The sequence below is a fragment of the Salminus brasiliensis genome, chromosome 2 (assembly GCF_030463535.1).
Source record: "Salminus brasiliensis chromosome 2, fSalBra1.hap2, whole genome shotgun sequence".
Taxonomy (NCBI): Eukaryota; Metazoa; Chordata; class Actinopteri; order Characiformes; family Bryconidae; genus Salminus; species Salminus brasiliensis.
Window position 1 is genome coordinate 48,575,463 of NC_132879.1, and position 25,115 is coordinate 48,600,577.

Here is a 25,115-nt window from a genome sequence, read left to right on the forward strand (position 1 = left end):
AGTCAAGCAGTAGTAATTCAGTTGAATCTTTTAAAAAGCCTATGAACCGTAGGTGGGCCAAAAGTATTATTACAAACTTCTATTACCAGAGAATAGCTCCACCAGTCCCCTTGGTAATGTGTAATAAGCCTTGGAGGTGTTAAGGTGTTACAAACAAGAACTTTACATAAACACATGACATTAATAATATTGTACACATTACGGTAGTGATGAGACATAGCTAAGTGCATAATAACATGGCTTTATTTCATACCAGTTGATTATGAATAATATGTATGTGTGTATAACCAGCACAAACTCACAATCTTGGAACCTGGAAGATGGCGCTGTCCACTGCATTGGTCTCACCCTCTTCTTCCAATAGGCTGAAGGCACTGCCACTCAAACCGCTGTCCAGTGAGGCTGTAGTAACAGGGGCATCAGCAGATCTATGGCTGCGGGATGCTGTTTTGAGAGCGCACTACATGAGTTATACACACGTCTCTCGTCCACCTGAATGGACAACTACCACTGGCCTATGACGCCATTATCCAGCAGCAACAAGTGTTTAAGGTAGGGAACCAAGCACAGCCTTCAAACACCTCCCAGCCCCTGCCCTATCCACTTATTCCTGACCACTACTCTCTCTATACCAAATGAGAAGCCTAAATGCGGACATGCGCGCACACACACATACTCGCACCCAGTCGCACGCTCACACAATTACTCATACATATATAAACACAAATAGAAATGAGACAGTATTAACCACAGGTAGAGAGCATATGACATGGCACCATAACGCATAACAACAGATATGCATAGCAAACAGCGAAGAACAGCAGCAGCAGAAGCGTTGACAGACAGAAGAAAGCATTAAACTGTTCATTAGTAATTCCAGTGTATTAGCAACTTGTGTGTTTAGCCTGAATAATCGCATTAGCCTAATTCTGCTACGTGTGTGAGACTCTATTTAAACTGCGGTTAATTGTCATTAAGCGTATTTGAGAAACTGTACATTTTAATGTCCTTATTAAGCCTGGAATAAAACTGTGGCTGTGTATGGCTGAGTGATGGGTGATGGTGTGAAGTGGGATGCATGATTTTGGCACGACACATAATTCATGCACGCAGCCTTCTCAGCACAGGTTCCCCAACACTGGCTCGTACAGCTTCACTAACACCAGGCATCCACATAGCGTCACACAAAGGTTGCAAGGGTCAGCTCTATAGCTGTCTATGAGAGGTCAGTGGCAGATCTAGGTACGGGCAACAAGGGTGGTGACCCAGGGCAGCCTGTGGCAGCTTAAACAGCAGAATTCATTTTTCACATTAATGATATTGTAGAGTTCAGTGGGAGACATAGGCTACATGAGGCTCCATCTCTGCTTAGTTGACATTAGGACGGGGAATCCAAAAGGCACCCTAAAGCATCATGGGACATCATAATGTCACTAATCAAACCAGTGTGGACACAGTACACCTCCAAGGTGAACTGGTACTGTTGTATTAATGCTGGTATACTAGTTCGAGTATTAGACAAAAGTATTGGGACACCTGCTGATTCATTGTTTCTTCTGAAATCAATGATTTAAAAAAAGAGTTTTGGTAAAAAACTTTGCTTTTAGTTGGAACTGTCTCTACTGTCCAGGGAAAGCTTTTTACTAGATTTTGGAGCATTGCTGTGAGGATCTGATTGCATTTAACTTCACAACTCATCTCAAAGGTACTGGATGGAGCATCATCATTCCAGAGAACACAGTTCCATTGCTCCTCAGCTCAATCCTGGGGGGCTTTATACACCTCTAGCCCATGACTGGTTTTGGTGTGAGCATATGTTGCTATGTTGCATGCTATGCTGTTAACTTCGTGGTAGGATGGTGCTGAAGCCAGGGTTTACCCAGTGTGCCATACAAGCTAGAACCACCACTGTACCAAATGACCATCAGCTGGTATTGATATTCTGGTTTTAGTGAAGCATGGGTCTGTGGGACAAGGCTGTGTCACGCTGCATGAATTATCTGTGGAGTGGCAGAGTGTCTAAGCCCCTTCATCTTCCCTGTAGGTGTGCGTTAGTAACTCAGCATCCTCTCTCTCTTTCTTTCTCTCACTCGCTCTCTCTCGCTCTCGCTCTTGGACTTTTGCACTTGTGCAACACTTGGGACTCTCACCTCCGTCCAGCTGTGGCCTCTCTTCCGACATGGCTTTGCGGAGGGTCAGGTGACGGCCATCAGTGATCTCATTGGCCGCCGCTTTCTGTATGGTGAGCACGCCCACTACGCTGTGTCTGTGGTGCCTCAGGGAGAGGCGGCCATTTTGGGCTGGGGGAGGTAGTGGTGAGGCCACGTACAAGCCGAGGGGTTGGGTAGGGGAGGGGGGGATTTGGGGAGGAGGGGGTTTTGGGAGAAGTTAGGGAAGGGTTAGGGGGGGACGAGATGGAGACTCAGAGTATGAACTCCTTACAACAAGGACACCACCAGCTTTTTACTGTACTTCATAGTCACATGCAGCCACAGTGCGCGCCCCCCTGCCCACAAAGGGGGGTTGGGTTGAGGGGGGAGGTTGGGTTAGAGGGGGCGTTGCGCGTCCACTGAGGTGCATTGTGGGCCAGCAGTAGCCACAGGGAGAGAGGGGGAAGAAGAAGAAGAAGAATAGGCAGGGTGGTCGCGGGCAGCAAAGGCCGCATGCACAGCCGGCTCAGTGGAGGGGGGGAGCTGCAGAAAAAGCCGGGGGCCGTTCGAGAACCGAACACACGACCCAGTTGGACAACAGAATAGAAAGGATTTCCGGAAAATGGAGGAGTCAGCAAACGGGAGCAGAAGGGGGTCCAGGATAAGTGGCCAGCAAGGAATGTTGGCGCAAGCGCTGCCCTTTGTGCTCAGGGCGCTGCGAGCTGGCAAGGGATGTCCCATGGCAGCTGAGCTAGCCCTAATTTGAAAATAACAGGGGCGACCCCAGCTATTTTTTCCAGACCTAGCTTCGGCAGCAGTCAGATGTGCTCATGTAGACGCCCCTCTTCTGAATCGCCTCCCGGCATACAGAGAAAGGTCTGTATGACTCGGCGCCTGACAGATCGGGTCAGACTTTCTGACAGTGATTGACAGGTCGACCCTCAGTGGCTTAGTAAGCATCCTAGTTAAGCCTGTTGGGCTGTGTGCACTGATGAGATTAAACAGGCCAGAGTTCTTTTGATTTGGTCTGCATTTTATGCACTGTATTAAATTAAGGGGTACAGCATTATTGGCCTTATTGAACAGGGCATAGCAGCTGCTATGCTTAAAGCCTGATTTCTCTCGGTAACATAAATGGCTTATTTATATTGGTGTTAGTGAGGTTTTTAATTTTAATAATAGTTAATGATAGTTTAATTCACAGCTGTAATATTTTATTGTTTATAAAGGATTTATTCTTATATTAAGCTATATTAGGAATGATTTGTTATGGTTTAAGAATGTACATTTTATTCACATTAGCATAACATTTATTTACATTTGGAGCCTTAAACCTGTTTACTCCTTTATGTGAATTGCCTCTGAGTGTTTGCAGGAATAGTAAAAGGGCTCTACGTGCGTGCAAGTGTGTGCGTGCATGTGCGTGCAGAGTGGTAAAGTGTCTCCAGTACACAGGTGAGAACACACAGGAGAGGAAGCAGTGAGGTGAATAGACTGTGACCACAGGGGGACCAGAACAAGGGATAGAGAATACTAAAAAAATTCAAGGAAAAAGGGGTGGCAAAAAAAAAAAAAACCCAGAAGAACAGAAGGAGGAACAGATGAGTGTGAAGGCAGCCATGCTGTGGAGGCTTTATTTGCGTCGTTTACTTGGTTGGAGGCGGTGCTGGCCAGCAGCTTCAGCCGTTGCCGTGGCGTCGTCAGGGTGCGCCCGGGCCGCGCCACTTTTGCTGTGAGCGCGGGGGGTCCCGTGTGAACGAGCTTGACCCTCGGAGGGAGACGGCTTCGATGTGCTGGGGCTACTGTGAGATTTCTCAATAGTGGGAACCTGCGTGTCTAAAACAACCAGAACCAAATTACCACAGCAAGCCCCTGATGTCCTGCTTTTCTACCTCTTTCGAAGATGGTTCTCTAGTCCCACCTCTCCCACGGTGCAGCCCGCCACTCTCATACGCCCCTTTGACTTATGGCCAAAAGAGACCACAGATACTGAAAGATTTGACTTTGAAAGACAACGGTCTTGACAGAGTGTGTCTGTTAGTAGAAATTGCAATGAACTGTATTAACCTTAAATCCCCTGGGAGCACAGTTTAATATACTGAGGGTGAGCGTTCAGCAAAGTTTACACAAAGCAGAAAAACTCCAAATCACTAAAATACACTCATCAGCCCTTCCTGAGAACAGTTTAATGTTCTAATGAAAGTGCATGACTGACAGCCTTCTGTTTCTGTCAGTCTATCACAGATCTTTAGGGTTTAATGAGGTTTTAATATCCGTAACTGAGTCACCAGCCCATATATAGATAAAAGCTTGAGACGCGACTGGGGCAGCAGCTGACCCACGTGCACCTTTGTGCCAACGGGGCACATAGAGCAGCCACTCCCCTAGTTGTGGCTCGAGCTTTAGCCTGCCAGGTTTAGCTTTAGCTTCAGCTTTAGTTCTTCAGGATGCTCAGGCTCCAAGAGAGGGTGGAGCCATGTTGGCCTTGTGATTGATCAGGGGTATGCAGAGGTAGGCCTGACCACTCTTAAGGCCACCCATTCTAAATCAGGAGGAGATCAATACTGGTAAAAAACAGCAGACATCTGTACATAATGTACATTCCTACTGGGGGCCCTGAGGAGCCAGATTAACGACATTAGAAAGAAAACTCAGATTTAGCTTCCCGGGGGCTTTAATGGTTAAAATGTGTGGTTTGAGATTAATATTTACCTATCTTACATTAATATCTAACATTAATACCGGTCATGCAGCTAGCTAACTATTCAAAGTGGCGACATTCATTACAAAACCGATCAAGAGAACACAGAATAGCCATGCGGAGGAATTTTAAAAATAAATAAATAAACAAACAAATAAATAAATACAAAAAAATAAGATAATTACAAACTCTATTCAGTAGAAAAGTAGTTATCCAACATTAAGTTACCTTTAGCTGACATAACACTAGCTTGTGTTATCTTATTGTTAATAAGAGATCTTGTTATTGGCTACAGTTTAATAAGTGACTATTTTAAGAAAGAGCTTTAGCATGATAAGCTGTCCAAACAAAGTGCGAGAGGTGTTTACATTTCCGCATGCTTCAAACTGAAAGAGCCAGGAGAGTGGACACTGGTAGGCCAGTGGAGCGGAACTGAAAGTCCCTTATATTACCGGCCTGGTTTTCTTTATGTGCTTGTTAGTTTAGCACTTTATTTAGTTTATTTAGTCTTGGTTAGGTTGGTTAGGTTTCATTCGACACAGCTAATGCGATGACTGGGCAGTCTTGCTTCACCCTGCATGGGAAGGCTAGGATGGAGCGCTGAAAAGCGCAGAACTGTTGTGAGCTGAACACACATGTATGAGAGAGCATGGAGCCAAAGCTACAATGGGTGAGTGATGCAGACTGGCCAGAAAGAGAAGAGAGAGAGAAATAGAGAGGGAGACAGAAAAGCAAGTATAGAAAGAAACTAAATAGAGAGAGACAGATTAAGTGGGGGATGGGGAGGGATGCAGGGAGGGCAGCCAAACAGAAGAGAGTGTGAATCCACTGTAAAGGCCTAATTAATAAACGCATGTCCTACCCTTAGCAGGGTCAGGGAAGATGCCGTGGCTGCGGCTCTTGATGACGGAGGATTTGGGCGAGTCCTGGCTGCCATGGCCCGAGGTTTTGGGTGAGTGTCCCGCGGGTGGTTTGGGCGAGTGCTGGCGGCCCTGGCCTGAGTGCGAGCGGCGGTGGTGCTCCCCCTCACTCTGCTCTTTCAGCGGCAGCCAACGCGGCATATTATCCAGCTGAGCCGTGTTTGACAGGTCAATCAGCACCTACACCATGCCACACAACCTTGTTACATAATTTGCCAGCTGTGTGCGCGTTTACGACAGTGTTTGTGTACACTACTGTTCACAAGTATTACACAGTATAACACCTGTTTGCAGACAAGTATATATAGTGATTAACATGCTAGTCCTGTGCAATTTATAGGTTTCAAATAATTCCTCAATTTTAGATGTGCTCTGAATGATAAACAGAACTCTCTCTCATCTCAGAGTAAAGCTTTAAGAGTATTACTATCAGAAAGCCAGGTCCAGGCTTAAGACAGACATGCCTGAAAACTATTTGTTGTCATTGCATCTGTATGATGAAGTGCTTCCCTATCAGTTTTGCAGAATTTGACTGAATCTGAGTAGGACGTTTAGCTGTGTAGCTCCATCCAACTCAGAATTTATCCTGCTGATTTTATCATTAGCCACATTATTCACAAACACAAGCGACACAGTTCAACTGTCAGCTATACATGTCCATGCCAAAAACACTGCCTCCACCATGTTTGGAGGATGATGTGGTAGGCTTCAGGTTATGGGCCTTTCCTTCCTTCTCCATACTCTTCTTTTCCCATCCTTTTCATGTACGTTAACCGTGGTTTGAATCGATTTGCATCTTGAGGTAATGTTACATGTATTTACATTGAAGAAAGCATCTCTTGTGTTGATGACTTGACTAGATGTTGTAAAGAGGGGTTTTCCTCACCAAGGAAAGAATTCTGCAGTCATCCATTTTTTCTGTGTTGCTGAGCTCACCTGGCCATTCTTGTTTTTTTAAAGAATGGACCAATTGTTGATTTGGCCATTCCTAAGGTTTTTGATCTCTCTCTTTCTCTAATAGGATAGTTTTTTAGGCTAATGGTGGTCTCTTTTAGGACTGCATATTCATGAACAGTTACATATTCATGACTGCAGTTCCCATGAACAGCTACCAAATGCAAATTCTACATTTGAATTCAACTTAACGCCATTTATCTCCTTAAACACTGTGAAAGAACAATTAGTGGTTGGTGTGGCGCAACAGATAATACCACTACCTGCTAGTGAGCTACCTCACCACGTGGGAGACTCCCAGTCTGGGTGACTATACTGCGCTACACCAATAAGTGTGCTTGGGCAAGACTTCCAACACTACATTGGCCCACCTTTGTAATACGAGTAACCTTGTAAGTCGCTTTGGATAAGAGCGCCAGCTAAATGCCATAAATGTAAATGTAACAATGGAACAGGCCACGTCTGGCCATAAAACTGCTATCAGTCTAAACCTGTGAAAAGGGACTATGTAAAATGGCCTATAAATAGTTAAGGCATACAAACATGCATACATGTTACCAATTACTGAATTGCTGAATGGTAGTGAAGTTTCTCACCTCTCCCAGGAAGTCGTTGGAGGAGCACTTGTCATAGTCCCACACACTGACCTCCAAAGTTTTCTTCCTCAGCTAAACACACACATACATTTTAAATTAAAAATGGTCTGCATAAAGCAGTAAAAGCTGGTGTAGAAGAGTGTAAAACTGATCTGTAGTCTCCAAAACAACGGTGTGCATGATGTATAACAATCAAAAGCCAAAAAACAGTAAGCATCAATCTCAACAACACTGCCTTGCGCTGCAGTGAGGAAATCCAGATGGTTATATAACAAAAGTTGACTGTACTCACTTCTCTACCTTCTGTTCTCTCTCAATTAAGACCTGTTCGCCTCGCCTCAACAGTTGAGTGATGGTGCATCAATCAGTGCTGTCATTAGCTGCCTCCGAAAGCTGAGGAGACTGAAAGAGCTCTTCGGTCTTAATTAAGTTAAAGCACTTCTGGGAGGCTGGAGCCTGGTCCCTGTTCACACCAAAAGCCAGGATTGCCTCTAAAGAGCTTTTATCTAATTGAGACCTCAGTACTGTTATGGGCTGCTGATTGTTGAAAGTGCCATTTCATAATGAGTGAAGGCCTCCATTTAGGAAGAGGTTTTACATGCCTGGTGCATGAAGGGTTTTGGACATGTAGTTGTGGGATTACCTGCACAATATCTAAGATCAATTGCAGATCATTTTGGCTACATTTACACGACAGGTGTTTTCTGTGTCTCAGTGTGTCTCAGTGAGTCTCACATTTTTTAGTTCCCATTTGGGCCACTTTTATATGTGGTGTTGCAATCCGATACGCAGCACAATCAGAATTCATGCGTCATGTCAATCCACCATGCCTTTCATCATAAATGCTCCGAGGAGAAGGGAAAATGGATGACAGTAGTGAGGGAGGTTATCAGTGAGGGAGGTTATTTGGGGAGATGTCTCTGTTCAAACTAAATTAGAAGGCAGATATCACAGCTGCTCAGTGTTTAAAGAAATTTCTTAAGAAATAGCCGAACGTGGCCACAGGAGGACATGGCTGCAGCGTCAAGGGAAAATAAAAAGCCTTAAAACAAAGTTTAAAGAAACCAAGGACGCAAATCAAGGACGCAAACCAAAGAAGCGACGGTGGCTGAATAACGTGCTTTTTTTACAGCATGCTTGAAGGCATTTTCGGTGACAAACCCAACTGCCAGCCATTGGAACTCATTGATAGCTCCTGTGATGCTAGCAAAAACGTATGTGAAGCATTGCTCTTTTGCGCATTTGGGTCAGTTTAAGAGCATAAACTGTTTATCGGTCACGGTAAATATAGTCTAAACAGTCACTTTACTTGCGATCTAAATGTAGCCTTTGACTCTGGCAAGAACCAAATTCATATATTATCCATTTCAGTGCAGGTTCCCATGTGTTTTAAGCTTTCTATGTCTAAATACAGCCTTAGTCTGATATTGCTAATTTCACAGTCCTTTAAAACAAAATGTCAGGAGGATGTTTTCTGGTACACGGACCAAATCTATACATGTTCCCTGTTGATGAAATCTGGTTCCCTTTAAGCTACTTCAGCAATAGTGTTTAAAAGCATGGCATGCAGTTTACCTGTTCCAGGTGGATATTCTTGTAGATGACAGTCTGATTCCACTCTGGGTTCAAACTCTTTTGGGCATGTTTGGACCTTCTCTTGTTCTCAGCACTGCAATCAGGGCATACACCACAAGGAGTCACTCCAGGGAACAAGCAAAAGGATCACAACATCACAAACAACAGTGTTCTGCAGTCACACTACAATTAAAAGAGTACGGGACCTCACACATGTTCTTCTGTAGGACTGAACGCAACCACCAAATCAGATCTTTTTTATTCTACTATGGAGGAAATCACCTTCTGATATGGACCAGTACCTCACAGATGTTCTTAATGTAAATGAACACAAAACACAATCCACAGTATAGGTCCTATTAGGCCTATACTTCATGTCAGGTAACATTTATGAGCTATGAAAATGCGCAAATGTACAGTGAGGCAGAACAAAAAGACATAAAAGGCAGCAAACATGTCCAAAAAGCAAACTGCTTTGTTGAGCCATTCGTATTCCATATGGATCTGATGGTACTGTAGGAGAAAAGCACATACCTGGCATTCTGCACAACCATGACCTGACTGTTGGGATCCAACATGCAGCAGAAACAACAACAACAATCCGTAAGGTGTGAGGAAGTGTTCTGAGGATCTGGGTGTAAGTGTGTATGTGTGTGTATGTGTGTGAGAAATAAAGTGAAAAAATGAGCGAAAGAAGATGACTTAGCTCATGCGGAAGGCTGTGCTTAAAAGTTTCTGACTGCAAGTGTTTGTGTTTGTGTGTGTGTGTACTGATGCTTAAAGCAGGAGCCCATGCGTACATGCCCATATGGAACACAGCATTAGCGTTCCTGTCATTCTGCAGACTCTACACAAGTACTGCATGGTCAAATGATAACTGGTGATGGTCCTAAAACAATACACACACCAACAAACACGTAAATGCACAGCGACTCATGATAGGGCAACTCTCAAGTTACGTATAAACCAAGCAGACATATTGATTTTCCCATTATGCTAGCCCGGCCACTGCACTTACACACACACACACACACACACACACACACACACACACTTGTGCACACGCACAGAATCAAATATACAACCAGGACTGGTAGATAATGATAATGTAATGATATCCAGCCTTCTAAAGGATCCTTTTGTAGATTAAGTGTTAATTACAATTTGATACGAGAGCCTATTTGTTTCCTTCATCGCCACAGAACGAGCTCTGTGATGAGCCCAGCCGGTTCTGCAATGCTATGCTTAACAAACTGTCTCAACAGGACACTGTAGTTTACCTTCTTCCAGGCAGCAAGTAGACTTTAACAAAGGGGTCGGAGTAGCCATTATTGTCTCGGGGGGCCAGGTTCCGCGCTTGGAGAACATGAACGATGAGGTTCCCCAGCTGTTTGTCGTAATTGATTTGGAGCTGCAAAATGCAGGTAAGATGAACTACAAGTGAGACACAGCACCGTGGCAGCAGCATACTAAACATTTAACAGTTTAACCTACAAGGAGTCCAAATGTATGTGAAGCAACAGAAATGGCTCAGTGTTACCTGGATTTCTCCAGTGATTGGGTGGGACTGGGTTTTCGCAGCTTCTGAAGTCTAGTCAAAAGATAATAGATGTTAGGTTTTAAAAAATCATCAAATGACACTTTAAGAACATGAATATTTAAAGCAGCATTATGTGAAAATATGTATTTTTTGCTCTTGCGCTCCCTCTACAGTCTGGAATGTGCGTTTTGAGCTGCCATTAAAGGACAAGCTTACAGGCATTTTTTGACAAGCTGAGAAATACAGAACCATCCCTGAAAGTAAAAGAAGCATGAGGCATGAGTAATATTACAGGATTGTACATAAATATGTCAGCTTCACCAGACTTACATAGTGCAGTTAGCAGAATGATGAGCCCAGATTAGCAGCGATAGAGGCACTATTCTCCCTATTACAGGTCAGTGGAAAATCAACATGATTTTAAAGCTGTTATTTTAACGTGAAAATGCTACATAATAAGACCCGCAATCCTGTCTTTGATGCGCTATAAAACTCCTGAGAACTGGTTATGAACTTAGTTAATACTTTATGCATCCACAAATGGAAGGTCTGTTGCATGCAGGTTGCATAGGTATGTGTGTGGGCACCTTGCTGTGGCGTTTCTTGCTTATAGAAGGTGAGCCAGGCTGCCCAGGACTGGGCACTGCACTGGAGGCGCCCGAAGCTGAGGCTTTGTCCAAAGCTGTGAGAGAGGAGGCAGAGGAAGTGGGCACCTGCTGCTGAGACACCTTCTGCAGCTCCGCAGCCAGTTGCTTGGGGTCCACACCTGGCGAGCGTGGGGGTCGTTCTACACCAAGCCATTGAGAGAGAGTGTGAAAAAGCTTAATAAGATAAGGTTCAATAAGGTTTAATAAGGCAAGCATTTTAGAAATGTGTGCTGCTACAATAGCAATGTACCTATGAAAAGCATAAAAGTACTAAAACAAATAGTGAGTATAGATGATATTCTAGATATGGTATCCATATAGAAGTTGTTAATGAGGCAATACCTGCTTTGGTCTGGTCATGAAGGTCCAAGTGGGAGCCCTCCGAGTCTGACAGCATGTTTAAATCCCTGACACAAAATACAGCAAGAGAGCAAGAGATGAGGACACCTTGAGCTGAATTGAAAAGCCTGCCTAATTACATACTTACAGTCTGATGCATAGCTCCGCCTCTCCACACTGCTGACTGACCAGTCCCTGAACCTCTTCGTATGTCTTACTAGAGAGGGGAATGCCATTCCATTCCAGGACCTGCATTCCTACAAAAACACATACACATGCCAAAATCAGAAAAAAACACCTTATACCTTTCAAATAGTTTGAAAAAGTGTAAAACCACAACACCACATCTCTCCCCATGAAGGAAATCCCCTTTAGAAAAGCAGAGGAAAAGGACACACCAGGCCACAGCAAACTCAGAGCCAAACCAAGGCTCTCTTCTGGAGCACTTACACAGGTGAAAGCGAGTCTTGAGGTAGGCCAGGTAGGCCCTCTTTTTACGCCTCAGCGCTCCCACCTTGCGATAGATGCTTGGGTCCCCTGCAGGTGCAGCGCATGACTTGGTTACAGCTTATACAGACTTAACATGTGCTTAAAGCTTTTGGGATTTAATAGGAGGAACTAAACAGGCTGCTTGGATGCTTAACACCGTCATGCCTTGCCCAAGTGTGTAATATTGAAGCTCAGTGCTGTGGTATCCATGCCGACCGTGCGCACCTTCAGCGTGCATAGTCAGTTCTGAAACGTTTGACATTTCGCCCTCGAGAGCTTGTTTTCACGCAGCTGCAACATGGCTGGAATGTGTTATGGGGGAAAGAGGCAACCCATGGCAAGAAGGGGTAAGCATTGTGACAAGAGAGTAGATCTGATCTTTGACTTTGAGGTCTTCAGAATAGCTAAAGGTAGAGATGGAGAAGCAGGCCTATCTAGGGAAGAGGGCCAGATGTAATGAAAGAAATAGCTAAAATCAAAGAGACAGGCCCGCAGACAGTCCCACAAAGCTCAGCTGTTTGTCCAAGCCTCATAAATAAGCTTGAGCACAGATAGAGCCAGTGCTGTGAGCTCCACCTCCCTCAGCCTCTCATAAATTGCAGGAGACCTACAGGATGCAGGGCAGGCCATGCAGGAGATCCTAATTTATAGCACATTTTGTGTACCCTCACGCCCGAGGAATGGCATGGCATTAGTGTTTCCTGTCAGCTACATCTGTGATCGATACAGGTTGCAAAATTCAGCCAGATTAAATTGGCTCACAGAAGCTAATTCCAGGGTCAATGCCAGGAAAGGCCCGAACAAAGAATGACTACACTTTTGAATACACCTATTGCACCTATTGAACGTCTCATAGAGCAAATTCAAGGGGGATATTTGGCCAAGTTCAGTGAGTGCACATTCACTATTAATTTTCTAAAAGGCATCTAATAGACTAGCCAATACAGGCTTCTGTGCTTGATCTACAGCACAACTCTGTGGGTGCCTCTGTTTTTCCAGCATCCACATGTGAACAGCTACTGGTTCCGAGGCCTTCTGATGTCGAGCTGTACAAATACAAATCGTCACACAATGAAACACACAGTTTGACTGCAGATCTTTTTGGTCTGACATCTATAGAAGACACCGAGTGAGCCATCAGCACATCAGCTCAGCAGAAAGCATAGTTCCAGGCCACAGCAAACTCAAGCACAGACTGAGGCTCTGTTTCCTTGACTTGATCTATCCTTACGCCTCTTCACATCACAAATGAGTCATGCCTGCTCCCTGGAGGTGAAGCACTACCATTCAGATCAGCATCTATTTATTTCTTTTTCCTGCCCTCCTCGCTAAAACATTGCGTCATACAAAGTCAAATGTCACAAGCCTGCCCTTTTCCCAAGAAAGGTGTGGTTCCAAATGCATCCTGCAAAACGTCATATTCACATAACTGCATATATCAGGAAAGTCGTCATTAAAGCCTCACCTTCCACAATTTTTCCGGTCTGTTCCGCTGCTCCCCCAGGTAACACTTTAGCCACGTATGCTCCAATCTCTCCATTGCTGCCCGGAACCTCCTTACCTCCCACCACGCGAATGCCCAGTCCGTTCCCTGCAAACCCATTAAAAAGACATGCACCTTTTTTGCATTGCATTTCCTGTGTGCCCTGCTTCTTTCCTTCTTTTGCTTTCAAATCCACCTGAATATGCTTTAATCCACACCAGTGGTGTAGTTCTAGTCTTCCTGTGAAGCAGACTAGTGTAGCCCATTCCTGCTCTCACACCCACTTTACATCTGAAAGGGATTGGTAATAAACTGATTAGTTGGATGAGGTGAAAAATGGTGAAAGTGCTAATTCAAACTAGCTATGCTTATCACGTATAGCAGTGAGAAAAACTACCTCATAACTCATATCTTAAAGGAGAATTCGTCAAGATTCAAGAAACACGAAGTAGGTGAACAACACTGGACCGATCTTCCACCTTTAGATACCCCTGCTGAAATTGGCCAGCCCAAGCTGGTCAAGCTGCTTAAGCTGGTTGACCAGCTTAGCTCTAGATGAGCATAGGGTCTGTTTTTGCTTGAGTTTGATGGTTTAGCTGGTCTATAAGCATGACCAACCTGACCACGCTTGACCACCAGTATGACAAGTTCAACTTGGTCAACCAGCATGACTAGCAAGACTAAGCTGGTGGACCACCATAACCAGCATGGCCAAGAGCTGGTCAGGAGTTGGTTCATTTTGGAAATGCAATTATTTTGGCATGTTTCTTGTTGTGAAGACCAGCACTGACCAGCTTTCTCCCTGTGTGTTTAGCCGAACAGGCGAAGAAGGGGATGGAGTAGTGTTGTGCTCATACAGGTAAGGTCAGTGGAAACACAGACAAACGACAGGTTTGGGGTGCAGGTTTTCAGACAGGTTTCCTTACGATTCTAAAACACATGAGCTGATACCATTGCTAAATCATATTTCATATTTAGTAAGAAAATGAAGAAAAAAATGATTAATGCTTCTTTAAGTTTTATTAAAAAATGATTAGCTTTTAAAAACATTGAGGGAACTTGAGGCCACCTCTGCATAACACAACCTTGGCAAGAAGGTGCAAATTAGAGCCACAAGACCTTCAGGGTAGGCAATAAGCAAAACCATGGCTGCAAGGAGCTAAGTGCGAAAAGGGACTCGAGGCAGTTCGTTCACATAGTCATGCAATATTTTAGGATAACAGTCACTAGACCCAGCCATCAGACTAATTAGTACATGGGTAATCTAAATTATGGGGCACGGGTACAACAAATTAGCCAGTCACAGCATGGGTTATACGCCACGGATTCTGTTTCTTCTTTGTTCACCAGCTCCTAATTATGAAGGTAATCTGATGTGCATTACATGCCATTTTGGGCTTTGATGGCTGATGAAAGTGGAAAGGTGCCAATCCACTGCCATGTCATGAAATGTCTGCTCTGTTCTAGTGCCTAGAGGAGCTATGTTACAGGAGCTGGATAGCAGTAGTACGCCACAGCAACACTGCCATTTATGAAAGGCACAGAAGGCCTTAATTGTCTTTTGCAGTACATACGCATGTGTCTGGTGATATAAATGTTCAGGACAAACGAGAGATGACATAAAAGGATGTTTAAGTATCCAGCCTTTTTTTTAAGAAACTGCATAAAGTGTTTCTGACTTTGCTGAGGCCTCTTCATTACCACCCTGAGGGCTTGGCAGCCAAGGAGATCATCTTTTCTACTTCTCTGAGACTTGGGTTCATTATTTCGGCCTGTCTACACCACTGTCAGCTGTGTCCGCTATCACATGGCAGTTGTGTTTGACCAATGCGTGCTGATTTTTGCGATTTACCTGATACACTGCGGTCCTTGGGATCCCTTTGTAGTTTCACTCTTGCGTGAGGAAATGGGTAGTGCTGAGACTTCATCTGCATCATGTCACAAAAACAAACACACACCAAATTCACATCCAAATTCACACCAACATGAAAAAAAAAAATCTTGTGAACCATTACATTAGGGAGTGTTCTACTTGAGCTGTGGTGTTTCTGTGGTTATACAGTCTATGTGTTGTGCATCTATCACCTTGGATAGTTGGGAATAGAGGAGGTTGAAGTATGCAGCATGGGTGCGTGTTTGTATTCAGATGGATTCTTCACCTGTCTCCTATCTAGTCCCTGTCCATCCTCTCGTGGCTTGTCAAACCAGTCAGTCTCCTCCCGACGCAGGTGGTAGGCTTCAGACAAAACAGATCAAAATGGACTCTTTTAAAACCTGCTCAAGGCATACTAATACAGACCCTACCAATTCTCTCCAGGCCTATGGATCAGCCTTACACACTAGAGACAGTAAACAGAGTCCACACTTCAAACCACTGGCTGCTTGTTCCAGACATGCAAACAAGAGATTTCATATGCTATGGGACATTTCTTTTTCTGTGTGACATTGGAAGGGACATTCAGAAAGAAGAAGCAACTGTAGAATGTAAACTTACAAGCCACATGATGTCCTTAATATGTCTCTAGTAAGGAAATTAGGTACTTAACTTATAATCACCCTTTAGCTACTTTTGCGGAATTTCTTGTGTAACTTAACATACATGCCAAATGTTCTTCCCAGGAGATCCTAAGCAGTCATGTCATCATTTGAGAGGTAAATCTTACCAATAATAACATTTTATGAATTTGACCAGGTTTTGATCACATATTTACTGAACGTCTGCAATTGTTTTGGAACTTCTGCATGTTCCCAGCTCAGATAATGTGTTAGAAATGGATGAACTACAGTGTTTGTGAGCTGCAGATACAAGCATTTTGATAATTGCTTGATTATTTGGCGCATTACTGTGATAAAATACACCGATTAGCCATAACATTAGCAGGACAGGAGAAGTGAAAAACATTCTCCGGTTTTCTTCATCTACCGGGACTCCTGTCAAGGGGTGGGATATGGATTCTTCACCTGTCTCCTATCTAGTCCCTGTCAATCCTCACATGGCTGGTCAAACCAGCCAGTCTCTTCCTGACGCAGATAATATAAATCGTGATGGATTGACGAGTGGGGCAGAGCATGTCCACAAATTTAGGCAGGTGGGTTTTTTTGGGGCTCCAAGAAAGGACAACCGGTAAACCAGCAACAGGGTCATGAGTACCAAAAGTAAATTGATGCGATCCATGTAGATCCCATCTCACAACTTACAGTACTTAAAGGATCTGCTGCTAACAATGTGGTGCCAGATCACAGGACACCTTAGAGGTCTTGTGGAGTACAAGCCTTGAATGGTCAGATATGTGCTGGCACAAGGGGGACCTATTCAATATTAGGCAGGCAGAATTAATGTTCTGGCTGATTGGTGAATATGCTAAGCACAAGACAGACCAATTTTACTGATTTTCTGTCCTCTTGTATCCATTGTGGTAGTAAAACCTAGCCAGAAGGACAGACTTTGTAATGCTGTAATACTGCCCTGAGACCCAAAATGTTTTATCTTGGAATTGTATTCAAATTGTTTAAAACTACTCATATGGAACTCTGTATGGAAAACGCAGGATCAGGAGAAGACTAGTGGAGTCTAGTTTCTTGCTAGAATGCAGGGAAGGGTCTCACACATTGAAGGTGAGCAGAAGGCTGGAGACACATGAGGAGAATTGCGTATTAATGCAGGGTGCAATACATGCATTGTTATTTTTCCTGTATCCTTAATAATGCCTTATGAAACCAATTTTTGTAAAAGCCAGACAATCGTTTATTTAGAAGATATGTGTTAAATGATATAAAACAAAAAGCAATAGATTTATCTGTATAATGGACATACAGTATAGCTGGGTCCATAGGTATTTGGACGGTGACACAGTTTTGTCATTTTGCCGCTGTACATCATCCCAATGGATCTAATGAAGCAATCAGCAAAAGCTGTGAAATATATATAGACTTCCCAATTTATACATAGTCCCTATATTTTCACATGCTCAAAAGTAATGGGACGAATGAACATTAACAATTATAAACATACTACCATACTACTAATAATTAATACGAAACTCTATGGACTTGCTATGGAATTCTATTCTATTCTTTTATGTGAGTTGAAGTACACACACCTTCACCCACATAAACTCACTCTGCGCCCTGCACTTCACAGCTGGGACTAACAGCTCAGTCATAATGCACACCAAAGACTCTTACCGTTTCACTATAAGTGCCTGTATGTAATTAGCAATGTGTATATTCATAAAATCTGTATATTCATAACTTATAGCTTGTATATCTGATCAGTGCAACAGTATATATAGTTAATGTTCATTTGTTACTTTTAATAGTTTACTATAAAAAATGATGAATTTTATATATTTTTTCTGTGTTAACTGTGAGAGACAAGCACCTATGTTTTTCCTTTACTTTTACACCTGTGTTCATGTGACATGACAATAGCTCTGATTTTGATTTAATAGTTGGATGTCAATGACTGCCTAAAGTCTGGAAACCATGGACATCACTAAAGGCTTTACAATGCATTTACTGGAGCAGCCTTCAGGCACTGCTAGTTTGTGGGTCTATCTGCTTTCAGGTTTGTCGTCAGTAAGTGGAAATTATGTGGTGTTGGGTAGAAGTCAGATGACTGACTCAGCATTTAAGACTTTTTGGTTGCTTTCACTGTATGTCTTGGGTCATTATCCATCTGTTCTTTGAAGCACTGTCCTATCAGTGTTGCAGCATTTTACTTAACCTGAGCAGAAGGTATATCTCTATGCACTTCGAAATTCCTGCTACTTCTGTCAGCATCAATAAACACCAGTGATCCAATTCCATTGGCAGTCATATATGCTCACGCTATAACACTGCCTCCACCATGTTTGGAGGATGATGTGCTTTATATCAGCCCTTACCTTTACATACTGTTTACTTTCCATCATTCTGGTGCAACGTAATTTAGGCTTTATCTGTCCAAAGAATACTGTGCCAGAACTGGGCAGGCTTTTTAAGATTTCTAGCAATGTCTGCCCTTTCTGTTTTCTTTCTTGAGTGTTATTAGTGATTTGCATCTTGAGGACAACTCTGTGTATGTTCATTCATGAAGGGATCTCTTGATTGAAGACTTTGCCAATGATATGTCCGTACCCCATATTCAGGAGTTGATGGATTTGACACTTTGAGTCAAATCCAGACCTTTTATCTCCTTAATCTGTCATGAAACTTGAATGGCCACAGGCCACACTTGGCCATGCAACTGCTTATCAGTCAGCTGTCCAATTAAATTTTAGCCTGTGAAAATGGAGGAATGATATAAAAACTGGCTGTAATTCCTGCAAAACTACATTTTTTGGTGAAACCCCATGAAACCCTTGCTTCATTTCAAAGCCATTGGGGTGGTGTAACAGAGGCAAAATTGTGAATGCCATGTCACAGTCCAATTACTTATGGACCTGATTGTACAGTATAATGCGTCACCATGAGTAAATAAGTATACAAATAAAGAAATATGTGAATATGAACAGCAACCTGACATAAATTAGAAAACTGATTTTTAAAAGCAGCATGATATGACAAATGAGGGCTATCTACTAAATATAGATACACTATATGGACAAAAGTATTGGGACACCTGCTCATCTACTGTCCAGGAAAGAAGGCAATCCCCAAATCACCTCAAAATAATTGGATGGGTCACCATCATTCTAGAGAACACAGTTCCAGTGCTTTACAGCTCAATGCAGATGGTCTTAGACCTCTAGCCAATGCCTGGCATTAGACATGGTGCCAATAGGTTCATGTTTATCTGCTCAGTCCTATTCTATTGGCAGTACTTCTTTACAGGGACTAGAAAAGCTGTGTGCAGCAACCTGGATGCATCCCACATAGAAGGGGTGTCCACAAACATTTGGACATGTAGTGTATATTAGTAAAATCTAAATTGAACCCACTAATCTGATTAGGTTTTAATAGTGTTTAAATGTGTAGCAGGAAATTCGTCACTGGTAAGCAGTATAGTAAAAGCTTTAATCAGATGTGAGATCTAAATGCATGGCTGATTTGGTGGGATATTGCTATGCTTTAAGTAATGGCAATGCAGCGTCTTAGGTCAACAAAACTGTGGTTATTTTTAGAAAGGGGGAAGCATAAAATTAAAATGAAAAATGCACGCATGAGGAACTACATCCGCTGCTGCAGCGCTATAGTATTGCGTCCGCCATATGCCCCACAACGTGTCCTTATGGAAATGGATCTGCAGCAGATACGGTTGACCATGTGCTTATGGGTGATTGACAAGCGGGTGGTCATGGTGCAGAGGGTGAGTGGGTGACTGGTGCTGGGTGTTAGAGGGAGGGGGGTGGTGGCGGGTGTGGGAGCAGAGGTGGTTAGGTGGGTGTTAGAGGGAGAGGTAGGGGAGCTGGAAGCTAAAGTGGTTATACTCTACCGTCTGTGACATTCTCATGTGTGTTTCCTGGCTCGTCTCTGTTCAAACCCCCCAGGGATTCGCTTAGTGCTGTAACCAAGGCAAATGCATTTACTTCCAGATGGCACATATGATGTGTTCATCATATGGTATTGCATGTGTGGGGACCATAACAGTTCACTTAAAGGTAAAATGATAAAAATGTGTGTAATTCAATGGCATAGTAGATTTTGGTTTGAACAGTAGATGTGTATTAACCTTACGAGGAATGTGATTATTAGTGAATTCTGTCGTGTGTACCAAGTATCTTAAAAGGTAAGCAGTGCAGTAGTAATCTTAATCGTAACTATTAGGTTTGTACATTGACAAAGACTGAAGCATGTGGAAACAGGCAAATATCCAAAGCATAAAGCTTAGAAGAGCAAAGACTTTGTGAGCAGAGGCAAACAGGTTTTGCAAAACGTGCAAAAAAGTAAATAAAAAAATTGTATATTAGCAAGCAAGAACTCAAGAAGGCTTTATTCACAAACCAAAAGAATGTACATGCATCTCATAAGTTTAATATTATTATTATTAGAAATATAGTCACACAAAACATGCATGCAGTCAACAACTGAAAAAAATTGAAACATAGACAAGGAGTGCATCAGAGACCACTGAGAGAGAACCGCTTCACTCAAAGTCCTGTCTGTCATTTTAAATATCACTGAGCTATGTGGGTTAATTGGCAGTACCAAATTTGAAGAGAAAAAAAAAGGAAAAATTCAACAACAACAAAAAAAAATCTGTTAATTTCTGTTTCAGTCAAATGTCTTAAATGAGACATATACAACTTGCCTGTCTGGAGGCACTTACTCATCTGTCTAATACTAGATTTGCCACAAAATCACATTATAAGGCTAGTTTACCTAAAACTCTTCAGAAAAGCAGAAGAGCTCTCAGAGTTAGACACGTGATGCCTTCCTTTCATGCATTTTTATAAAAAAACTATGTAAGCAAGCTACATGAGAAGAAACAGGAAATGAAATACACAGCTAGCAGGAAGATAAACCACAAAGCATTCACATTTATAAGCAAATCAGTATAACCCAGTTAGTAGATTATATTATTATATACTGAATCAATGTTTGATTTTTTATAGAAACAGTAGAACATGCCTGAAATTTTGGGATATACATCAAATGAATGAAAATCTTTACACAGACATATGAATAATACACAGCAAGAGAAAGACGAGACGACAGCCAAAGAAAAGCTGAAGGAAATGGGTGAAAATTGGTATCCCAGAGGGACAGCCTGAGGCGATAAAAGTTACCTTCACTATCAGACATTGTGCCTTGCAGGTCATCCATGAGCACGTAGCCACGCCCTCTAGCAGAGTCCTCCCTGAGGTGCTGTTGCTGGGGGTCCTGGAGGGAGAGGCAAGACCCAAACTGGTCCCGGGAGTCGGCGGATATAGGCGGGAGCGGACCTGCAGATGCCCGTGCCATACCCATCGGCTGACCCACCGGACTCAGCGGGCTCTCTTCCTCTGAGTTTTGTGCCACAATCGGGATTCGCCCGCGTCCACTCTGGCCAATAGGCAGGCTGGTCGGCTTTGTTCTACCTGATGGTGTCTGGTAGGCTGAGGTCTCTGAAGAAGGGTCAACCTCTGCTTTGAGCCTCAGGGAAGAACTGGAGGTATCCCTTTTTAAGGACAGGTCTAGGCCATACACAGAAGAAGGTCTAGAGGAAGGCCGGGATCGGCTCCCGCTAGGATATGAAGAGTCCTCTCCCAGGGATGACCTCACACTTGGGGTTAGGTTTAGACTCTGACCTAAATTGAGTGAACCAGCCAGATTGGCCCCTAGTGTTGAGCCCAGGTACTTTTGCTGCTCTGCAATGTTCTTTCGAAGCCCAAATGTGATCTCATCCTGTAGTAACCTGCTTGACCTTGGCGAAGGACCACTGGATCCCAAGTAGCTGCTATAGTCTGTTTCTAAGCTCCTACTGTCCTGCATGGAGGAGTATTTTCCAATGTTGCTGGTATTTTTGTGTTTCTGGTAGAGCACAGATGTTGGAAGCTGCTTGGCCGCCTGCTTCTCCAGGGTTAATCTACTTATGCTGTATTTGTCTGATTTGGAGAAGGGTCTATAGCCTGCTCCAGTTACACCAGTGCTAGGAGTATAATGATGTGAAAGGCCAGCCAGCTGTTCTAAACTCTCAGTGCCTCCTGTACTTCTCCTAAACTCCTGCTTTAGCTGCTGCTTGAGAAGCTTCAGCTCATATGGTTCTTCCATCGAGTCTTCATCGTCTTGGGGTTTTCCGTAGGAATGAAGCCTTGAGGAGCTGCCAAGGTAATCTGTGCCCACGTCTGCTGCTGTGCGTCTAAGAAGACGCTCTGCTTTGGCCAGCTCCCTCTCAGCAATTCCATAGCTTGTGGTTGACAGGCCAGCTGTGCTCTTAGAAAGTTCAGCTGCATCCTCTAAGAGCAAATAACTTCTGGGTGTTTGGTGATGCTGATCCAAGTCTGCATAGAAAGAGTCTGCTGACACATTGGACATTGGACTTCCTGCTATGCTGCCGCTACGTTCCTCCAGGCCACGCAGGTCGAGATGATTGCCATATTTCCCGCTGAGATAGGATGAGGTGTCATAGTTGGTGGACACTTTGGTGGCATCTAGCTCAGACAGAAGCGCAGCCTGCTGCCTGGCTTTCTGCTGTAGTAGCAGCATCTGGTGGTAGCTCTGCTGCTGAGAAGCAGTTAGAGAGGGCACAGAGGAGTAGATGGACTGGGACTGATAGGGCTGTTGAGACTGGTACAGGGATTGCTGATACTGTGGGTATTGATACTGGGAGTACTTGCCATATTCATGCTTGGTCTGCGGAGGCACAAAGTCGTCCAGTTCTGACTGTGGAGCGGTGCGAGGTCTCTCGAGTCCATGTCCACCTACCTCCTCTCCACCTCCACCCCTTCTTGTCTCACGGATGTTGCTCACTTCACTGTCAGACATGTAGTCGCGATCTTCCGCCACACTTTGCAGGTATGCCCTTTCTCTCTTCTCTCTTTCTTTGAGTAAGGCATCTTTCCTTCTGTTGATGCCCATCTCTAGGTATCGCAGTTTGGCATCTATCTCTTTCTCTTCTTCATCCAGTTCCGCCTGCTTCTTGCGGAGTTTGGAGGACTCTCGTTCCACCAAGTCCAGTTCACGATCAATATCCTGCAAGATTTTTGCCCTTGCCATGTTGGAACTTCGGCAGAGACGACGACGGGCTGAAGCGGTGCTATACGCAGTTTGGCCAGCATTGGCAGCTTCCTCTTCTGAAGGCGGGTTAGGAAGGGTTCTCTTCACTTTTTTCTGTGTGCCAGAGGGAGTGCCACTTGGAGATCCTTTACCCTGATGAGGAAAAAAAGCAATGAATGTAACTGTAATTAAGGTTATACATTTCTTATTTATATGTTATAAATAAAAACTGCTCACATCTCTCAATTTAATAATAATTTTTTTTGTTACAACCAATTTTTTTTTGTTAACCAAACAATTAGTCAAGCTAGTAGCTATTTTTAGGAGAGCATTCAACAGATGGAAAGCAATTGATCAACTACAATGAGGCTACTGTGATTTTTTAGGTAAAAGTTAAAAACTGTAATATAAAAAAATGCACTTACAGCATAACCGTCAGAATACTGGAAATTGGCTGCTGCTCTTTCCTCTGCAGTTGGACTCATTGGTTTGGGATCAGACATTGACCTCTGCATAACTTTGGGTGCCCTGGGACTAGCAGGAGAAACTTTTGATGGGTCTGCAGCAAGTATTTTCTGTGGGCTGGTGTCCCCTAGAGATTTCTCATATGACACAAACTCAAGGGATTTGCTAGGAGACATACAAGGAGATATTGGAGAATAGAGGACTTTTGGAGATTTGGGGGGAGCTGAAGCAACCTGAAGAGTGGAGGTGTCTGCTTTAAGGTGTGGAGACTGGCTAATCTCTAACGGTGTAGGGCGTCTCTTTGGGGAGGAAGTCTCTGAATCAGGATAATCAACCCTGGTGTCCATCTGCACGGTGTGTCCTCTAAGCGTTCCGGCGGAATCGGTCTGTACTGAGATTTCTGTAAGAGCCTGCACTGAAACTCCACCTCTCTCACCTGTGCTGTATTTACCACCTCGCGCTCTACTGCGTCTCCCTCGAGCAGGAACCTCCCACTCATCCTGATCCTCATCATCCGTCTGTACACTGCTGTCTACACTCTTCTTGGCACTCTTCTTTTTCCTTCCTGCAGAATAAGCCTTGTCTGTATTGTCCTCTTCATCAGTCTGACAGCCGCTGTCCATCTTTTTATCAGTCCCCACTACGAGACCATGTGCCTGCTCATGGATCTCACCTGGATACATTTGTCTGTATTTCTGCTCCTCCAGCTGCTGCCTAAGCTGCTCTTGGAGCCTCTGAATCTGCTCCAACTGCTCCTGTTGTTGAGCGTATGTCTCTTTTTGCATCATGAGGTGAGCTTGTCTCTCTTCCTCCTGCTGGCAGAGAATCTGTTGCTTCATGACCTGCAGCTCCTCTAGTTCCTTTTGCACCAAGAGTTGCTCCTGCTCCCGGAAACGCTGAATCTCTTGCCTTTCCCACTCTAGTTCCTCAGCGAGACGCTGTTGTTTAATCTTCTCAAGCTCTAGAAGTTCACGCTCCATCTGATACTGTTCATCACCTGGAACCATGGGGGAGGACAAAGCCTCTAGTGAAGCTGCAATTGCCTCCAATGAGGCATCTGTGTAGTCCAGTGGTGCTACTGTGGTTATGGTAGGAGCTACTTCTGAGAGGCCTGTGGAAAAAATGTCCTTGGAGACACCTGTCTCCAGATTCAAGGGCATGTCGCCTTGCTCCTCAGCTGTAGTCACGGCAATTGTGGAGAGGAAGCTATGTGATCTGGTGAGTGGCTGGCTCTGCAGATTAGACAGTGACGGCATTGTGTCACTAGTATGCATTCCTGCCAGAGTGTTGTACGTTGTACTGAATATCGACCCAGGTTGAGTAGTTATAGCATATGTCGAAGGAACTGGTGCTGCTACAGAGGAGTACACAACACCATTTGAAGACCTCAGGACACTAGAAACTCCAAAGTGAGTTCCAACAGTAGTTGTTATTCTTGCCTGGGAGTACTGTGGGATTGTAACTCCAGTATATGCTCCTGTGGATTTGCTGGAGTAGTCCACAGCTTCACCTGTTAAAAGTTCATACCATAAATAATGAACTCAGTCCCAAAAACATTGAAAAGACACCAAGCAAGCCATGCTTTGTCCAAAACAAAAAGTGTCTTGTGCCAGGGACATGCAAAACCCAAATAAGACA

General features: G+C 43.8%; 1 protein-coding gene across 8 annotated transcripts in view; it reads right to left on the reverse strand.

Annotated features, from left to right (window-relative positions):
• Positions 1–25,115, reverse strand: part of pcloa (piccolo presynaptic cytomatrix protein a) — a 62,769-nt gene that overhangs the window by 10,487 nt on the left and 27,167 nt on the right. For 2 of the 8 annotated variants that reach the window (XM_072673042.1, XM_072673041.1), the window contains exons 6-22: positions 23,438–24,987; positions 21,104–23,165; positions 19,810–19,878; positions 15,554–15,630; positions 15,247–15,322; positions 13,377–13,502; positions 11,571–11,679; positions 11,426–11,490; positions 11,024–11,223; positions 10,437–10,487; positions 10,177–10,307; positions 9,431–9,457; positions 8,897–8,990; positions 7,322–7,393; positions 5,714–5,951; positions 3,801–3,986; positions 303–444 (exon numbers count right to left, since the gene is read on the reverse strand). In XM_072673042.1, the coding sequence (XP_072529143.1) occupies positions 303–444; positions 3,801–3,986; positions 5,714–5,951; positions 7,322–7,393; positions 8,897–8,990; positions 9,431–9,457; positions 10,177–10,307; positions 10,437–10,487; positions 11,024–11,223; positions 11,426–11,490; positions 11,571–11,679; positions 13,377–13,502; positions 15,247–15,322; positions 15,554–15,630; positions 19,810–19,878; positions 21,104–23,165; positions 23,438–24,987 (5,275 nt within the window). Of the gene's footprint in view, positions 1–302; positions 445–2,294; positions 3,987–5,713; positions 5,952–7,321; positions 7,394–8,896; positions 8,991–9,430; positions 9,458–10,176; positions 10,308–10,436; positions 10,488–11,023; positions 11,224–11,425; positions 11,491–11,570; positions 11,680–13,376; positions 13,503–15,246; positions 15,323–15,553; positions 15,631–19,809; positions 19,879–21,103; positions 23,166–23,437; positions 24,988–25,115 lie in introns of those variants that run through there. The other 6 variants (XM_072673044.1, XM_072673045.1, XM_072673043.1 and 3 more) reach the window with 6 other exon arrangements.